General features: G+C 40.3%; 2 protein-coding genes across 18 annotated transcripts in view; one reads left to right on the top strand and one right to left on the bottom strand.

The window, feature by feature from the left end:
* Positions 1-7,870: 7,870 nt before the first annotated feature.
* Positions 7,871-12,535, bottom strand: RPL34 (ribosomal protein L34). 3 transcript variants are annotated; one of them, XM_008955365.6, is made up of 5 exons: positions 12,468-12,535; positions 11,041-11,114; positions 10,861-10,960; positions 10,447-10,550; positions 7,871-8,001 (listed from the first exon to the last, which is right to left on the bottom strand). In XM_008955365.6, exons 2-5 carry the CDS (start codon positions 11,103-11,105, stop codon positions 7,917-7,919), a joined length of 354 nt encoding a protein of 117 aa, XP_008953613.1. In that variant the 5' UTR covers positions 11,106-11,114; positions 12,468-12,535; the 3' UTR covers positions 7,871-7,916. The 3 variants fall into 3 exon arrangements, with proteins under 3 accessions (XP_008953613.1, XP_008953612.1, XP_008953611.5); XM_008955364.4 differs by lacking the exon at positions 12,468-12,535 and adding an exon at positions 12,356-12,459; XM_008955363.6 differs by lacking the exon at positions 12,468-12,535 and adding an exon at positions 12,267-12,398.
* LOC129397619 (uncharacterized) overlaps positions 12,461-19,189 on the top strand; it is a 238,137-nt gene continuing 231,408 nt past the window's right edge. For 11 of the 15 annotated variants that reach the window (XR_010111996.1, XR_008625207.2, XR_008625204.2 and 8 more), the window contains exon 1: positions 12,613-12,760. Coding sequence is in view for 1 of the 15 variants with exons in the window: in XM_063603862.1 (XP_063459932.1) it covers positions 12,612-12,760 (149 nt within the window). In the remaining 14 variants the exon portion in view is untranslated. Of the gene's footprint in view, positions 12,761-15,692; positions 19,177-19,189 lie in introns of those variants that run through there. The other 4 variants (XR_010111995.1, XR_010111994.1, XR_008625206.2 and 1 more) reach the window with 3 other exon arrangements.

Here is a 19,189-nt window from a genome sequence, read left to right as displayed (position 1 = left end):
ATGATGAGGACACATGGACACATAGAGGGAAACACACACTGGGGCCTACTGCAGGGTAGAGGGTGGGAGGAGGGAGAGGACCAGGAAAAATAACTAATGGGTACTAGGCTTAATACCTGCGTGATAAAATAATCTATACAACAAACTCCCATGACATAAGTTTACCTATATAACAAATCTGCACATATACCACTGAACTTAAAAGTTAAAAATAAATAAATACATATACAAAAATTCAAAAAAATGGCTATGGAGATTTTGATATGCTTAAAAATTGATAAAACAGTTCTCTTTAAAATTATTAAAATGTTCACTCTGTTGGAAATGATATCCTTTGCAAGGATTTACATTTTGAATGAAAAGTTTTAGATGACAATCTGAAAATGTGCAAGAGTCTACATAACTTTCCAAAATGTTAAGGGGTACTCAAGTAAAAAGAAATATTTAAAGATCATTGCACTGTACCATTGTTTTAGTGGTATGTTGCTATGTAACAAATCACCTCAAAATTGAATGGAATTTAAAAAGCAGCCATTTTATTTTTTCCCACCATCCATTGGGCTGATTAGACTTAACAAGGCAGTTTTCTACTGGTCTTGCTTAAGGTCTCTCATGCAATTGCAATCAGATGGCAGCTGTGGCTAGAAGCAGAGTTGTCTAGAGCAGGGTCCCAAACTATGAGCTAAGAGACCAAATCTGACCTGACATCAGTTTTTGTAAATAAAATTTTATTGGAACATAGCCATAAACATTTGTTTATGTATCGTCTATGGCTACTGACACTCTACAATGGCAGAATTGAGTAGTTGCGACAGAGAGACCATATGGCCTGTGACATCTTTATATGACTTACACTAAGATGCAATAAACACGTGAATTTTCTTCAAGACCATTTGTTCTTTAGGCAAGTCAAGCTGTAAGCTTATTTTCAACCCTAGAATGAGAGAGAGTTGAGAGAGTAAAGCCTTCAGGCTATTTGCACAGGCCAAGGAATATAGAAGCTGAATGAATATCAAGGGAATTTGGTCAGTAAATTTGATCCTTTTCCTCCTTAATGGTAGGTGGTTGGTGCCTAAATTATCTAGGGGATTGCATAATTTAAATATCCCCTAATGTAGGGGAGGATTTATTTGCTCCTAACTAAAACAGTTTAGGAAAGCTTTTCTTTTGCTGGTCTCCCTTAGGATGGAAAAGTAGCCCTGGGGCCACACAGGTATAGTAAATCTATGTGCTGACAGGGATGTTCCTTCTTAGTGATTAACAATTAGTTCACACTTTTCAGGTTTATTGGCCTTTAAATATTGAGAGTGAATTGGATTGCCTGAATTGATTTTGTTTTTCATAAAAACGATTTCTTGACTTACAGCATTTGCACATGTTGGTTTCTATGTCCAGAGTATTCTCCCTTTTTGTCACCCAGCCAACACCTACTTATCTTTGTTGTGGGCTTAAACATCACTTTCTCAGAAAAAGCCTCCCTTAACTCCCCCATGAGGTTCCCTTTCCACATCGTTTCACAGCACTGTGGACTTTCTTTTTGTGAGTCTAATCCCAGTGTGTACAACAACAAATGTATTTATATGTTCCCCATTTAACATTGTCTCTCCTGTGTGCCATGAGGCCAAGGGAAGAGTCTCATCTGCTTTGTTGACTACTGTATTAACAATTATCCAGCATCATAGTTTCTGGTACATGGTAGTTTCTAATAAATATTTATCGAGTAAATGAATGAAAGCTAAAGCAATTATAAAAGAATGTAAATGTTTGGCAAAAATACTTACATAATCCTTTAGGTTAACCAGAAACATTTAAGATTTATTAAAAATTATTGAATAGCTAATATTTTGGAAACCCAAAAGCATCTTTTCATCCAGAATTATTGCGGATCTTATCCTTTAATTTAGAAAATGTTAGGGACTGAATGTTCGCATCCCCCTCAAAATTTATATGTTGGAGTACTAACTTCCAATGGGATGGTGAGGCTTTGGGGAGGTATATATTATTAGATTTTGAGGATGGAGCCCTGATGACGAGATAAGTGCCCTTCTAAGAAAAGACATGAGATAGGTGATCTCTCCACCACATGTGGATACAGCAAGGAGATGGCCATCTGCAAACAGGAAGAGACATGGAATCTGCCAGTGCCTTGATCTTGGACTTAGCTTCCAGAACAGTGAGAAATAAATGTTGTTCAAGCCACTCAGTCTGTGGTAGTTACAGTAGCATGAACTAGCTGAGATAGAAATGAGATTCATAAAGACAGTGTTAACTTCTTTTCTTTTTTTTTTTTTTGAGACGGAGTCTCGCTCTGTAGCCCAGGCTGGAGTGCAGTGGCGCAATCTCGGCTCACTGCAAGCTCCACCTCCCAGGTTCACGCCATTCTTCTGCCTCAGCCTCCGGGTAGCTGTGACTACAGGCGCCTGCCACCATGCCCGGCTAATTTTTTGTATTTTTAGTAGAGACAGGGTTTCACCGTGTTAGCTAGGATGGTCTCCATCTCCTGACCTCATGATCCACCCACCTTGGCCTCCCAAAGTGCTAGGATTACAGGTGTGAGCCACCGTGTACAGCCAGATAGTGTTAGCTTTTCTACTCCTGGTTTAGAATAGTGTTTACCACATCTAGTTTTTAAGAAGATGGAACTTTCCCCTTTGCAAGATTTTTAATTCTTTTCCCTTCCATTCATACAGAGAACTGGTCACACAGAGAACTGGATTCAATAAAAGGCTCGTTTTGGATTTTATAAAATCAAACCCTAAACTCTTTACAGAATCAAAGTATTAATAAGTACTTATAATAACAATCAAGTCATTATCAAACATGTACCAGATATATATCAGAGCTCCTGGTACCAAGAGCATACTATATTAGTGATCATATACTGTAACTTGAGTAGTATCTAGGGATGTACTGGTAGTATTTAACCTCCAGCTCTCTGGGGGAGAACAGGATTTTGCAGCATTTGCTGAGGTGTAAATACTCTCACCATAACAATCTCAAGATGCCAAGCAGACGTTACTGGATGCAAAGCTGGAAAGAGATGCACACAACTGGCTCTCACAAGCTGAGGTGAGGTAGCTCCAGCACACCAACTTTTTCTATTGGACCTAATAATGGCAGAATAATTATTACCAGCAATAAATAATATACTTTAGGGAAAAATCATAACATTCAGAACTGCTTCACAATCTTACTCTGTGAGGATTATATGTGATTTTAGTTGGTTTGATAAGATGCATAGTTTACAGTGAAAGTTGGACATAGCCCTGACTATCAAAATTCTGGAAGCCCAAGCTCTTAATCATTGGGGTAAAGATTATAGGATGTTATTAAGTTGCTAAAACAAACTTGATTTGCTTACTTAAACATTTGGAGATTTTATATTTTTAAGGGTAAAAAAACCCTTTCAACCTTCTAACAGAATTTATAAGCAATTCAACGGAAGGAGAAATATTAGACTTTAAAAAGAAAACCACTGACTACATTCACATGTCTTTTTAGGAACCTGTCAAGAATACTTTGTCACACACATAGAACTGGATTCAATAAGAGCTTCATTTTGTTTTTTACAAAAATCAAAACCCAGAAGAGTTATAGAATCCATTTGGGTCACTTGGACAGAGTCGTTACTATGTTCACACCAGTCAATGCTCTTTGTCTTCTAAATACTGAACTTCAACACCAACTTGTGAATATTAAAAAACAATTCAGCATAAGTGAAATAATCAGATATATAAGGCTCATGTTTTAAAATAGAGAAAAACTGGAAATAGCCCAAATGTTCAAAATAAAGGGAATGTCTAAATTATAGCATGTAAATTTCATACTGCAGGCAGCTACTAAAATATTCTTTGAAAAGAAATATCACAGGGGTTATGTGGGAGAAAAAGAGTTAAAAGTTTATATATGCAGTGGGCTTCCAGTTTTGACTTAAAATGTCTATTTTATTCATGGAAAACAAGATGGGAGGAAAAACATTCAACTGTTAAAAATGACTGAGTAGTGGCCCGGCGTGGTGGCTCAAGCCTGTCATCCCAACACTTTAGCAGGCCGAGGCGGGCGGACGTTCTGAGGTCAGGAGTTCGAGACCAGCCTGGCCAACATGGCGAACCCGTCTCTACTAAAAATACAAAAATTAGCCAGATGTGGTGGCAGGCGCCTGTAATCCCAGCTACTCGGGAGGCTGAGGCAGAATGGCTTAAACCCAGGAGGTGGAGGTTGCAGTAAGCTGAGATCGCGTCACTGCACTCCAGCCTGGGTGATAGAGCGAGACTCTGTCTCCAAAATAATAATAATAATACTAAGTAGTGAAATTGAGATTTTTTTATCATTCTGTTTTTCCAAACTTTCCAAATAGTCTACAAAGATGTTTGTTAAGTAAAACCATTTAACATACGAAGAATTCTTGGAAAAGAATGTACACCTCAATTCTTTAACTTCCTTACATTTCTCAAAGGTCACCCATTTCATATTTTGCTGAAACTTGCTAGTTCCCACCAGCTAGAGCCTGTGTCCAGTCATGTTGTTCTACCTAACTTGGAGCAGCAAGGAGAGGGAGGAGCCTCCTTCCACCAGCAAGAACTCAGGCTGGGGTGGCAAATAGGCTTTCTCTTCCACAGCAATTTTTCAGAAATTACATCTCAAACCTTTCAAAAACTAGACTGGCCTACAGAGCAGCCAATTAGTTTAAGTTTTAAGCCACATTATTGTCTGAGTATATTATTAAAAGTGCCAATTTTTAGATGGTTATATCAAATACAATAAAACAGTCACAGAACTGCTTGGTGCAGTATATATAAGCCTAAATCATGAGAAAGTGATGTAAATCTGCCTTAGAATTCAAGCTTTTCAATTCTATCCCCGTTTTATATTTTCAATACTGTGATTAAACATTATACAAGATAATTAATTCTATTATCCTGGTTGCTTAACAATCTTTGGGATTGGCAGGTGTTTGGAGAAAGCTAATGTATCTCAATCGTTTGAGACTATGAATGTTGACAACAGGGATCCCAGCTATCATTGATTATGCTAGCATTTATCAGGATGCCCGGTCATTACACTTATTCACTAACACAGCTGCAAAAATCCTACCAACAATACAAATGGCTCTGGGTTTTCTATAAGCTGTGTCTGTTCTCTCATCAGTAAAATGGGAATAAAGCTGTTGGAGTTGCTGGGAGGACTAAAACAAATTTGGTGGAGTCAGGCACACAGCCAATCAAGTGTACTGTGGTTAAAATGAAATTCTTTTTTTTTTTTTTTTTTTTTTGAGGAGTCTCACTGTCACTCAGGCTGGAGTGCAGTGGTGCAATCTCAGCTCAGTGCAACCGCTGCCTCACGGGTTCAAATGATTCTTCTGCCTCATTCTCCTGATGGCTGGGATTACAGGTGCATGCCACCACTTCTGGCTAATTTTTGTTATTTTTAGTAGAGACGGGGTTTCACCATATTGGTCAGGCTGGTCTCGAACTCCTGACCTCCGGTGATCCACCCGCCTCAGCCTCCCAAAGTGCTGGGATTACAGGCGTGAGCCACCGCGCCTGGCGGTTAAATTCTTAAAAGGGAGTTCAACTGCCAGCTTTGCCACTTACTAGTTCTGTGACTCCTCTTCTGCAAAACGCTAATTAAAAAATTTTAATACCAAGAACAAGTTAACTGGCAGTGGGGTACAGTAAAGGTGTTATGAGATCCCATTTTTTTTGCCTTTTACCTTAAGGGGTATTCTTATTTTTTAATTATTTTTTAGGCAGGGTCTTGCCAAGCTGCCCAGGGTGGTCTCCAACTCCTGTCCTCAAGTGATCCTCCCGCCTCAGCATCCCAAGTGTTGAGACTGGGACTACAGGGGTGAGCCACTGGGTCTGGCCTAAGAAAAGGTGTTTTTTTTTTTGAGACCGAGTCTCGCTCTGTCGCACAGGCGAGAGTGCAGTGGCGCGATCTTGGCTCACTGCAACCTCCGCCTCCCGAGTTCAAACAATCCTCTTGCCTCAGCCTCCCGAGTAACTGGGATTACAGACGCATACCACCACGCCCAGCTAGTTTTTTGTATTTTTAGTACAGACGGGGTTTCACCGCGCTAGACAGGATGGTCTCGATCTCCTGACCTCATGATCCGCCCGCCTTGGCATCCCAAAGTACTGGGATTACAGGCATGAACCATGGCGTCCAGCCAGAAAAGCAAGTTCTTATGTATAGCTAAGCGGTAACTCTCCTCTGCTTAAGTAGTTACATCATGCCAGTTAGTAGGTAAATTTTCCTCAACTGAGGAAAATAGTCAAAATTTACTGAACTCCCCAGGTACTTTCAGCTTCTGCATTCCATGATGGCTCAAGGTCTCTGCTGTCTACTCAGATTGGAATAAAGCTTGTTATGGCTTTAAGAGATGGTGCTGGCCGGGTGCAGGGGCTCACGCCTGTAATCTCAGCACTTTGGGAGGCCAAGGTGGGCGGATCACTTGAGATCAAGAGTTCAAGATGAACCTGGCCAATATGGCAAAACCCCATCTCTACTAAAAATACAAAAATTAGCCGGGTGTGGTGGTGGGCGCCTGTAATCCTCAGGAGGCTGAGGCAGAATTGCTTGAACCCAGGAGGTGGAGGTTGCAGTGAGCCGAAATCGAGCCAGTACGCTCCAGCCTGGGCAAGAGCAAGGCTCCATTTCAAAAAAAAAAAAAAAAAAAAAAGGTTGTCAGCCAACAGGTTGGGCAGAAGAATGGCTCATGCCTGTAATCCTGGCACTCTGGGAGGCTGAGGCAGGCAGACTGCTTGAGCCCAGGAGTTTTGAGACCAGCCTAGGAATATGGTGAAACTGTTTCTAAAAAAACCAAAAATGAGCCAGGCATGGTGGTGCCTACCTGTAGTCCCAGCTACTTGGGAGGCTGAGGCAGAGAATCACTTGAGTCCAGGAGATGGAGGTTGCAGCAAGCCAAGATTGCACTCCAGGCTGGGCAGCAGGAGTGAAACCTTGTCTGAGCTGGCAGAAACACTACATAGTTCCCAAGAAAAATGAGGTCTGTATTTTAACATTCTGGCCTGGATAATAAATCCAATGTAGATCAGAAACTATACCCTTGACCCAAGGTTTTATATATAGTAGCTCACTCATTTGTTAAATAAGGAGTTCTGAGCTCTCCAAGATACCATTTTTGAACTGAAGTGACCTAAAAGAACAGAGGGTTTAAAAACAATCTTAAAAAGGTTCCATTCCAAGGAACTAGAATACCAAGGTTTCTATCCTGTGAAACTTGCTGACGTAAAGGAGATACCATAATAAGGATCAAAGGGATATTAAAGTTTCAAATAGAAGGGCCATTCCTCCCAAACCACCCTGAAGTCTCAGCCCACAAAGAGAAGGACATTATGCTCCAATGCAGCGGTAGAGCTGTCACCAAAAAATTCTGGCCATCAGTGACCACCAACTGTTTCTTCAGAAAAAGTAACCCACTGGCTGGGTGCTGCGGCTCACACCTTAACACCAGCACTTTGGGAGGCCGAGGTGGGCAGATCACCTGAGGTCGGGAGTTTGAGACCAGCCTGACCAACATGGAGAAACCTCGTCTCTACTAAAATATACAAAATTAGCCAGGCATGGTGGCACATGCCTGTAATCCCAGCTACTTGGGAGGCTGAGGCAGGAGAATCACTTGAACCTGGAAGGCAGAGGGTGCAGTGAGCCGAGATCCTGCCATTGTACTCCAGCCTAGGCAACAAGAGAGAAACTCCGTCTCAAAAAAACCAAACCAAACCAAAAACAAACAACAAACAAAACAAGAAAAAGTAATCTGCTAAAAACTACAGGGTCCCCAAATACCATACAGAAACAAAATCTGTATACTAACACATTACAACAGAAAAAAAAAAAAAGTCATACATACAGCAAGTCTTTTCATTTTTATTACTCAAAAAAGTTTCATTTTTTTATTTAGCTTTCTGACTCTGTGCTTGTGCCTTCAACACTTTCACAACGATTTTCTGCTCCTCGATAAGGAAAGCACGCTTGATCCTAGAAAGGAAAATACCAAATTAATCATTTCTTTAAAATGAACTTCATTTTTTATTTAGCACAGAGAAGGCAAACATGGTAAAGAACCAAGCAAAGCAATCAGGGAACCCAGGAAACTACAGGATACACAAATACAGAGTAAAACTTAAAAGGTGAAATTCATTTAAAGCAGGATGATCCTTCAATTTCATGCCAGTAGTTATCTGTCCTCCTTCTGAGTCAAGATAAACTATGAAGTCATCCCCACAGGAGACCACTTATGAGAGCTCTAATTTATTGTTAGGATCCAGGAATAGTGGTATTTCTTGATTTGCAAAATGTCTTAGAATATTTTAACCATATTTTTGAAAATTCCCAGTAAAAAACAACACATAAGGGGCTATGTGTTAAGAACTAAAATTAAAAGGTAAAGGGATATTAGCAAGAGACACCTCACCAAGAGCAAGGATTTTAGAACCTGTTTACGGCCAACTCCACCACACACTAGCTGCACACTGGACAAGTTACCTTCTCTATATTAAGGCACAAAATAGTTTCACACGTATTTAACAGGGAGTTTATGAGGATTAAATTTGGAAAGATTTTCTAGACTTTGAGCCTCCATCTAGGAGTGCATTTTATGGATCACTATCATTACAGTGTTGCACAGGACCTAGCAAAAAGCAGGTCTTCCTAGCATTTGTTAAATCAGAGTTACCACCAGAGTTTAAAGCACTCCTCTTGCTTCAACTTAAACCTTCCCCCACCCCATTTCCCATTGGTAAACCTGGTTATCAAACCCTACCCTCAAAACTCTGGGTTTTCTAATTTCTTCAAATCTCCCCCATGTGATCCTATCAGACACATACAACTGAATCACTTAAAAATTCCCTTAACTTACTCAAAGCACAGACCACATGCAGACCTGCTCAGCATCACAGCTAACAATGCTAATTTCTAGGCTATCCTGTAAACCTAAATTCAAATCTTCAGGAGATAAGGCCCGAGAATTTGTATTTTTAATAAATGTGCCCATCTGATTCTGTGTTCAGCAAAGTTTTAGAACCAAAGACTGGGGAAAAAAAGCCAAACTTCTTCAGCTTAAAACTCATGACTTATCTCCAATGTACACTTCCATTTCTCACCCACAATGTGCCAGATCAGTCTGTACTTTCCTTGCCTGGAATGCCCTTTCTGCCTTTTGTCCAAAATTTGCCCATCATTTAGGTTCCAACTCAAATGCCATTCCTAGTTATTTGCAAGTAATTTCTCCTTTAAACTTCAATCATAGTTAAGCTTTGCTGTGTATCACAGAAGCTATATTTATCCCCTATTTGTATTAATGTAGTATCTCCTACTGTTCTCTTACAAACTACCTCCTAAAATGCAGAATGAAGCCTGCATTTGGTGTCAAAAGGTTTGGTTTAAAAACTCAGCTAGGACTGGGTGCGGTGGCTTATACCTGTATTCCCAGCACTTTGGGAGGCCGAGGCTGACAGATCACGAGGTCAGATCGAGACCATCCTGGCTAACACAGTGAAACCTTGTCTCTACTAAAAATACAAAAAATCAGTCAAGTGTGGTGGCATGTGCCTGTAGTCCCAGCTATTCGGGAGGCTGAGGCAGAAGAATTGCTTGAACCCGGGAGGCGGAGGTTACAGTGAGCCAAGATCACACCACTGGACTCCAGCCTGGGCTACAGAGCGAGACTCCATCTCAAAATCAATCAATCAATAAAAGAATTAAGCTAATCTACCTTTTATTCTGTAAAGCCCCTCATAATCTGGCTTTTCTTTCTTTCCCTTTTTTTTTTTGAGACAGAGTTTCGCTCTTGTTGCCCAGGCTGGAGTGCAATAGCGCAATTGCAGCTCACCACAACCTCTGCCTCCCAGCTTCCAGCAATTCTCCTGCCTCAGTCTCTGAGTAGCTGGGATCACAGGCATGCGCCACCACGCCCAGCTACCTTTTTGTATTTTTAGTAGAGATGCTGTTTCTCCATGTTGGTCAGCCTGGTCTCAAACTCCCAACCTCAGGTATCTGCCTGCCTCCGCCTCCCAAAGTGTTGGGATTTCAGGCATAAGCCACCACACCTGGCCATAATCTGGCTTTTCTACCTTTGTTGTCCATCATCTCCTGCAACCCTATGCTCATGAGAATACACAACTCTTCTGTTCCTACACTTTTAACACCTTCCACACTCCATCTATCTTTGTCCAAACCACTAACAGAGACTTTCTTACCCACCTCCTGAACAAAACCAAGTTCCTTTTAATCTCCACATCTAGCATAAATATGCCCCCAAATTATTACTTTGAATATCATTTCCTGCTTTGTGCAGCATCAATTATCCATAGCAAAAGCATGCAACTGGTTTAAAATGAGTTGCTTCACCATTGTACTGATCAGCAGACAGTATAACACACACAATAATTTGCTAAGGAAAGCCCATTTAAGCATTTAACTTACCTGTCACGAACACATTTAGCACACATGGAACCACCATAGGCCCTGCTGACATGTTTCTTTGTTTTGGACAATCTCATAAGAACTTTAGGTCTTACAGCACGAACCTGCATAAGAAAAATATTAAGATTTTTGTGATGCTTTAACAGAAATTTTCCTAAATTTTGTTAAGTGTTAAGGGCAAGTTTAAAGTAGGTTACAAAGGGAAATGGTGTACTCATTTATCTGAAAGGCATTTCACTGCATTTCTCAGATTGGCTTAAAAAGTCTATGTTCGTGGCAGATTTGGCTCATGAATGTTTAGTAATTCTGAACCCTCTTAGTGGTAACCTCTCCTTGATTCATTCCATCGTCAAGGGATCAAAGCTCAGTAAGTTCAAGACTTGTTAGGCTGCACACAGTAAAAGGTACACTTACCCCTCGAAGTCTGCCTGGGCACACACCACATGCAGATTTTGGTGCTTTCCCAACCTTCTTGGTATAAAGGTAAACAATTCTATTACCAGGGGTTCGGGACCTAGAAAGTGAAACAGTCAATAGGTCAGCATTTTGTAGAGTAAATGACAATATATACTTAAAATTTTCAGAAATACTTACAGCCTAGTTTTGTTAGAGGCTGTATTGTAGGAAAGCCTACGTCGGTATGTCAAACGCTGGACCATTCTGAGTGCCTAAATTAAGAATAGAGTAACATCAAATCTTTCCATTGTAAAAGTAAATAAAATCTCAAAACAGTATCATGTGGTCTATTTCATTCACATACATATCCTTGTATGTAACACCCTTAAATTAAGATGTATTATTCCACATTTTAAAACTACTTGTATTTAAAGGTGACTGATAAACAAGAGGCCAAGAATGTTAGCTTTCCTGATGGTAATCAAACGTGGCACTTCCTTAACGTTCTGATGACCAGGCTCCTTACTCAGAGTCTGATTTTGTTTGGAGTGGTGTCCAGAAAAGTGCCACGAGCCCAGTTGGAGAAACACCGCTTTAAACAAAGAGCACAAAAAGTGAGCTCTTAAGTCGAATCCTTAGCTATGCCATTTATTGGGAATATAAAGGGCAAGGAGCTAGCCTCCTTATCTCTAAAATGGGAATTCTGTCTACTTTATACAGCTGTCATTAGGATTAAACGACGTGAGCTATCCGTCCCAACACAATGCCTGGCACATATCAGGGTTCAATGTCTTGCCCTAAAGCACCACCTGCGTAAAGGCATACCCTTTAATACTAATTTTGATATTACACAAGTTTCTTTGGGTTACGGCACCTGCTTTCTTCCCACTTCTGAAAACATCGTGATGTTATTTAGCAAATCGGTTATACAGATATGCATATGAGCAACTTCGTTAAGGGAACTACCCAACGTAAAACATAATCAATACTTGAACTAATTTAATCTTCCCATTCCACCCCTTGTAACCACCTCATTTGTTGTCACAAGCCTCTCACTAAAATTAAACTAAAAGAGAATTACCAGACACCAAAACTTGATACGTAAAACCAGTGCGAGTGATTTATGAAGCCATTATTCTGTTTGCATCCCCAAAAGCAAGACAGAAACTTCCAACACATTTTTCTCTTCCTTGACATGGGCCTTGGACGCAGAAGCCAAATAGCGAAACAACCACCCGAACTCGCCGGACCCTGCCCTCCCAAAGACTAAGGACACATACATGCGTGCTGTGAAAACGTGGGTGTAAAATATGAAAACGTTTGGCGATTTTCCAGACTCAAACCGCCAAACCACAACTCGTTAGTCTCCAAACGCTACACTTGGAATGCAGCAAAGTCCCGGGTGGTGAGCTCTGGCTACTCACGGCTTTGGAGGTGCCACCAGGAACAAGGGATTTCCAAAGATCAAAGTAAGGAACTTCCTCACCACCAACCTCCCTGTTGTGCCCCTTACCCCTACGCCAGCTCAAAGGACTGCTCCTGAGAGCTCTAGGCTTCCTCAGCTCCTCGGATGGCAGCCGATTGGTAAGGAAATAAAGACAGGGAAAAGAGAACAACATCCATACCTGCAGCCAACGTCCCCGGAAGAGGAAGAAAAAAATCTTGGCGAGTTCAAAGGTCAAATAGAATTGCGCAGGACAGGAAGTTGCGTCAGAGAGAGCGCATCCGTGTTGTACGGAAGCCGACGCACCTCTCCGACGTGGGCGGAGATGCAGGGAACCACCACGTTGTACGGCAACCAACGTGCCGCCCCTCTGTGGGCGGGGATTCACACTAGCTGTCTGTGTCAAGGCCACGGAGAAATCTATTGGAAATCGCTGTGGAAACAAACGCAAATGAAAAGCCGCAAAGAGCAAAGGTGGGACAAAATCAACTTCTTTCGTTGTCATGGGCACTGCACTTTTAATCTAAAGGGCGCCAGCTCTGGCGTTAGACCTGGGTTTAAATCCCAACTCTTGACATTTATGGTTAAGGGACCTTCAAGGACCAGGGACCTTCAAGAACCTTCCCTTCTTCAACCTTCTCTTCTCTTTCCTTGTCATTTATTCAGAGCACAAGCTTTACAAACAAATTGGGATTTTAATCCAGTGTCTGCTAATTATTAGCTATGTTACTTTGAGCAAGCACTTAAATCTCTAAAAGGAAGATATTAGGAACTACCGTGCCGTGTTATGTCATGATCAAAGGCATTATGAAGTTAAAGCACTTAGCACAGGGTCTTATAGAGAGGAAGTGCTCAGTAAATGGTTGCTAATCTTATGATTATGTACAAAGAACTACTTGAGGCTTTTCATGGGTGGTAAAGTTTAACCTTTAAAACAGTATGTAAAATTTTACATTAAGCGCGCGTGTGTATTTTTCTGAGAAGAGGGTCCCTGGCTTTCATCACCTTGTCAAAGGGATTCATGACCTCTAAAAAAGTAAAGAACTCTTTGCCTGGGCTGTAAAAGACAATTCTAAAAGGGGCCTTTAAGTTTTTAATCTTAGATTAGGCTCCCTGGAAACACACCTCGAAGAGACTTGAGTGTTGGCTTATAGGGAGCGCTCTTAAAATGCACCTCCAGGAAGCTGAGAAAGGCGGGGTCAGGTGATCCACAACGTGTTGCTGTGAGGCAGCTGCATTGCCCCAGAAGAGAGGATTTGGATAGGATATCCCAGTACCCACTCAACTTTCCTTCTAGTATTTCTAATCCATCTAGCAAACCAAGAAAGCAGGCAAGTGACTGAGGGCATGTAGTCTGTCTTGAACTGTGAGGCCTATTAATTCTATCAAGCCTCACATCACTGCCATCTTTGTCACAACACCAGATGGAAGGCTCTGGTTATATCCTTCTCTCTGCTCACTCTCAAATAGCTGCTTCTCCCCCGACCTTGTCATCAGCTACTTCCCTCCTTTCCAGTCCTTTGATTTTTGTCCTCTGAAATCCTTTTCGTCTCTGTGCCAGGCATTGAGATGGAAGCTTGCATAGAGAGACAGATGTGGTTTTTGAATAAATGCACTAATGAATGTATTTACTTGCAATATGTTCTCTATATTTTAAGAGAGACTTTGCAGAGCAGAAGAGAACAGGAGATGGGAGCCCTTGGCACACTATGCTGTTGTTTACGTCTCTGTCCGTGCCTTCCCCCACCCCAGGAGATAAGAATAGTGGTCTCATTGTTGTAGTTTTCCCTTAAGGTACTTAACCCAGTTCCATAATACTATTTTTCCCTCTCTTTAAATTTGTATTTGCATTTTTTCTTGATCAGTCTTGAGAGAGATATGGCAATCTTATTAAAAACTTCAAAGACAGCCAGGTACAGTGGCCCATGCCTGTTAATCCTAGCACTTCGGGAGGCTGATACAGAAAGATCACTGAGACCTGTAGTTAAAGATCAGCCTGGGCAACATAGCGAGACGCCCATCTCTACAAATTTTTTTTTTTTTAATTAGCCAGGTGTTGTAGCACACACCTTTAGTCCCACCTACTCAGGAGGCTGAGGCTGGAGGATCACTTGAGCCTAGAAGTTTGAGGCTGCAGTGAACCATGATTGTGCCACCATACTCCAGCCTGGGCAACAGAATGAGATCCTATCTCAATAATAATAATAATAATAATAATAATAATAATAAATGTATGAAACTTTGGTATATGACAAAGGTAATATATCAGATTGGTGGGGAAAGATTGGTGACTATTCAGTAAATGAAGTTGGGAAAAATGGTTATACATATGGAAAGAAAAAAATTGTATCCTTAAGTCACTCTGCACCGAAAAAAAAACCCTTAAATGAGTCAATAATAAGGCTTTAATTTATTAGGAAATATAGGTGACTATCTTATAGACCTTGGAGTAGAAAAGGATTTTTTAAACAAGACACAAAAAGCACAAACTCAGAAAAGACCAATAAATCTGACCACATTACAATTAATAGCTTTTATCAAAAAACCCTTAAATAAAAAAATGTTAAACCTCAAAGTTTCCCAGTCCAAGCCAAAAAAAGTATGATAGGTTCACCTTATTTTAATTTCACAAAAATTTGTAAAATATTTATTAAGTGCACACAGAAATTAATGAACAGAGAACAAAGACAGATTAAAAAAACAAATGAGATTCTTTAGGCCGGGTGTGGTGGCTCATGCCTGTAATCCCAGCACTTTGGGAGGCCAAGGCAGGTGGATCGCTTGATGCCAGGAGTTCAAGACCAGCCTGGCCAACATGGCGAAACCCCGTCTCTACTAAAAATACAAAAATTATCTGGGCGTGGTGACAGGTGCCTGTAATCCCAGATACTCAGGAGGCTGAGGCACGAGAATCACTTGTGCCTGGGTGGTGGAGGTTGCAGGGAGCCAAGATTGCACCACTGCACTTCCACTGAAGTTGCCAGCCTGGGCAACATAGAGAGACCCTGTCTCTAAAAAAAAAATTTTAAGGGATTTTGTACATGTGATTATGATTACTAATCAGTAGACTACAAAGGAAGCCAAAATTAGAAGTGGAATGAAGGAATGTGTTGCAAGACACCAACAGCTTTTGTTATGCTAAAAATAGAACTCGTTATTGGCAGTTGTTTTTTCTTGATTTTCTTGCTTTCAGTACTTTATGCCGCTAAGCATAAAATAATCATTTTAGTATGCTCATGGATTCTATGGATCAGGAATTTCTACATGGTATAATGAGAATAGTTTGCCTTTACTATGTAATGATTGGAGCCTCAACTGGGGGGTAACTTGAACAGCTAAGGTGTGCATGGGTTCTCTAGAGAAACAGAACTGATAGGGTATACATTTATTTGTTTATTTATTATAGGAATTGGCTCATGTGATTAAGGCAGAGAGGCCCTGCAATCTGCCATCTGCAAGCTGGAAAACCAGGACAGCTGGTGGTATAAGCCCTAGTCTGAGTCCAGAGTCCCAAGAACCAGGAGTGCTGATATTCAAGAACAGAGACCATGAATGTCCCAGCTTAAGCAGAGAGAAAATTCACTCTCCTCCGCATGTTTTTCTATTCAGACCCTCAACAAATTGGATGATACTCACCTACATTGTGAAGGCAATCTTCTTTACTTAGTGTACTGATTCCAATGCCAATCTTTTCTGAAACCACCTTCACAGACCCACAGAAATAATGTTACCAGCTATCTGGGCATCTCTTAGCCCAGTCAAGTTGACACATGAAATTAATCATCAGGCTGGGCGTGGTGGCTCACACCTGTAATCCCAGTGCTTTGGGAGGCCAGGGTGGACAGATTGCTTGAGTTCAGCCTGGGCAACATGGCAAAACCCCATCTCTACCAAAAATACAAAAAAGTTAGCCAGGTGTGGTGGTGCATACCTGTGGTCTCAGCTACTCAGGAGGCTGAGGTGGGAGGATTACTTGAGCCTGGGAGGCAGAGGTTGCAGTAAGCTGAGATGGCACCACTGCACTCCAACCTGAGTGACAGAGTGAGACCCCATCTGAAAAAAAAAAAAAAGAAATTAATCATCATGGGGTGGGGGTAGAAGGTAGAATTATCTGAACACTTTTTAGTTTAATGCCTGGACTGGGCTGCTTCAAAGGCTGGGCTCTCATATGGAACTGTCAACCAGAGCAACTACATATAGCCTTTCTATAAGGCTTAGAATTCTCACAAATGGCAATTTGGTTCTGGGAGGTAGGTTCTCAAGAGAAAGCATCTAGGAAAAAAGCATTGTAAGAGAAACAACAGAAGATGCATGGCCTTGGAAGTCACATAGCATCACTTCAATCATACTCTATTGGTTAAGGGTGTCACAAACCTAAAAAGATTCAAAGGCAGTAGACATATATCCTCATTCTTTTTTTTTTTTTTTTTTTTTTTTGAGACAGAGTCTTGCTCTGTTGCCCAGGCTGGTGTGCAGTGGTGCAATCTCGGCTCACTGCAAGCTCTGCCTCCTGGGTTCATACCATTCTCCTGACTAAGCCTCCTGAGTAGCTGGGACTACAGGTGCACACCACCATGCCTGGCTTTTTTTTTTTTTTTTTTAGTACAGATGGGGTTTCACCATGTTAGCCAGGATGGTCTCGATCTCCTGACCTCGTGATCCGCCTGCCTCGGCCTCCCAAAGTGCTGGGATTACAGGCGTGAGCCACTGTGCCCAGCCTATATATCCTCATTCTTGATGGAAAGATTATCAGTGATTTTAAGATTATATGTTAAAACCGCCATAGTTTCTTTCCTGCTCTTTAATATTTAAACCTTTTTGTTCTTAACATGCTTCTGACCTGTCTCCCAGTCCAGCAATGTCTAATGTGCTGTTAAACCCATCCCTCGAGTTTGTAATTTCAGTTATTACATTTTTCTATTCTAAACTTTCAATTTGTTTCTCTGTTTATGTTTCCCATTCTAGGCTGAAATTTTCAGTCTTGACTTTTTTCTTTGAATGCTTAAACACACTTAGCGTAATTATTTCAGTGTTTCATTATCTGGGTTTTCTTAGGATCTGTTTGTACTGTCTGATGTTTCTCTTGGTTTTATGAAAAATTGATTTTAGGTCCTAGATATCTACTCATTTTCTAAGACCACTTTGTTTTAATTCAAGATGCTTTATATAATAAACGATATAATATCTAGTAAGACTGACCCCTCCCAATGTTGTTCTACTTTTTCAGGGTTTTCTTGACAATTCTTACTGATTATTACATACAAATTTTTAGCATCAACTTGTTTAACTCCAAACAAAAGTTGACATTTTTATGTGTCAATTTTGTGTATTAGCTTGGGGAGACTTGACATCTTTATGATCCTGAGTCATCTTATCTAAGAACATGGAATATCTGTTTGCTGTGTCCTTAAAGTTTTATCCCTAAAAGCTCTGTACATTTCTTATTAAGTTTATCTCTAGGTATTTTATCTGTTTTGCTGTTAACATAAGTGGTATACTCTTACCCACTACTCCATTTAATTGTTTTCTTTTAAATTGAAGGCTATGGATTTTTGTTTATTCATGTATGCCCTGCTACCTTACTGAATTATCTTATGATTGGTATTAACTTTTTATTGATTTTATTTTTTTCAGATATTACCTCCTCCTTTCTAATTCTTATGCCTATTATTCCATCCCATTGGCTTATATCTCAAATGCAATACTAAATATAAATAGTAGTATAGATTAATGGCATTTTTGTCTTATTCCTGAATGCAGGAAAACATCCATGTTTCTCCACTATGTCATATGTTAAGAAAATAGCCACTGATTACTATTTATTTATTTTTTTTACCATGTCAGGAAGGGATATTAATTTATGAATTGCCTTCTTACTATCTATTAAGATGAGAGTTTAAATTTTCTCTTTAGATCAACTAATGTAGTGAATCATATTGGGGGAGGGCGATGGGGCGCCTTTTCTAATTTGCGTAAGACATCATGGTTTTCATGTCTCACTGGCTGTTCTTCTGCCTGGAATGCTGTTCCCCATGTATCTGCATGGCTTGCTCCCATTTCCTTTATGCCTTTGCTCAAGGTCACTTTTGAAATGAGGCCCATCCTAATCATGACATTTAAATTGCACTTTTTTCTGTCTTCCATTGGCATTTTTAGTTCCTCCCACCAGGTTCTTTTTTTCCTCACACTTATCACTTTCTAACATACTATATATTTATTTATTGTGCTTATTGTGTGTCGTCTGTCTCCACTACAAGTGTACTCTGTCTCCACTACAAGTATACTCCATGAGGCTAGGAAGTTTGGTCCTTTTTTTCTTTTTTCCTTTTTTTGACTTACATGTTTCCAATACCTAGAGCAGTGCTTGGCAAACAGTAAGCATTCAAAAATATTTTTTAAATGAATGAATAAGTAGAGATTAGCGCCTACCAAGGAATTATTCAAGAAGAATATCAAATAATAAAATTTAGTATTCTAGCGAAGGTTAGACTTAACAGCTATGGAGATAAAGTAAAGAGATTAAAAGCATTTTCATTGTAGAACTTTTACACGTTTTTCCATTATTGGGCCTCATAGCCTATATTGCACTATGAATCAATGCCTTTTATTAATCTCGTGATTATTTGTGAACGGCCCAATTATAGTCATGTGTTGCTTAATGACAGATACATTCTGAGAAATATGTTAGGTGATTTCGTCTTTGTGTGAACATCATAGAGTGTACTTACACAAACCTAGATGGTAGAGTCTACTGCACACCTAGGCTTTATAGTATAGCCTTCTGCTTCTAGTCTACAAACCTGTACAGTATGTTACTGCAGTGAATAGTGTAGGCAATTGTAACACAATGGTAAGTATTTGTGTATCTAAACATATCTAAACATAGAAAAGGTAGAAGAAAAA

The sequence above is a fragment of the Pan paniscus genome, chromosome 3, assembly GCF_029289425.2.
Source record: "Pan paniscus chromosome 3, NHGRI_mPanPan1-v2.0_pri, whole genome shotgun sequence".
Lineage (NCBI taxonomy): Eukaryota > Metazoa > Chordata > Mammalia > Primates > Hominidae > Pan > Pan paniscus.
Note: the sequence above shows the minus strand (reverse complement) of the source record. Positions and strands in the feature narration are given on the sequence as shown.

Coding starts and splice junctions, on each gene's coding strand:
- RPL34 (XM_008955365.6), bottom strand. CDS start 11,105: ATGGTCCAGCGTTTGACATACCGACGTAGGCTTTCCTACAATACAGCC. Junction 10,961..11,040: donor GCCTCTAACAAAACTAGGCT/GTAAGTATTTCT, acceptor TTCACTTTCTAG/GTCCCGAACCCCTGGTAATA. Junction 10,551..10,860: donor GCCCAGGCAGACTTCGAGGG/GTAAGTGTACCT, acceptor TTTCTTATGCAG/GTTCGTGCTGTAAGACCTAA.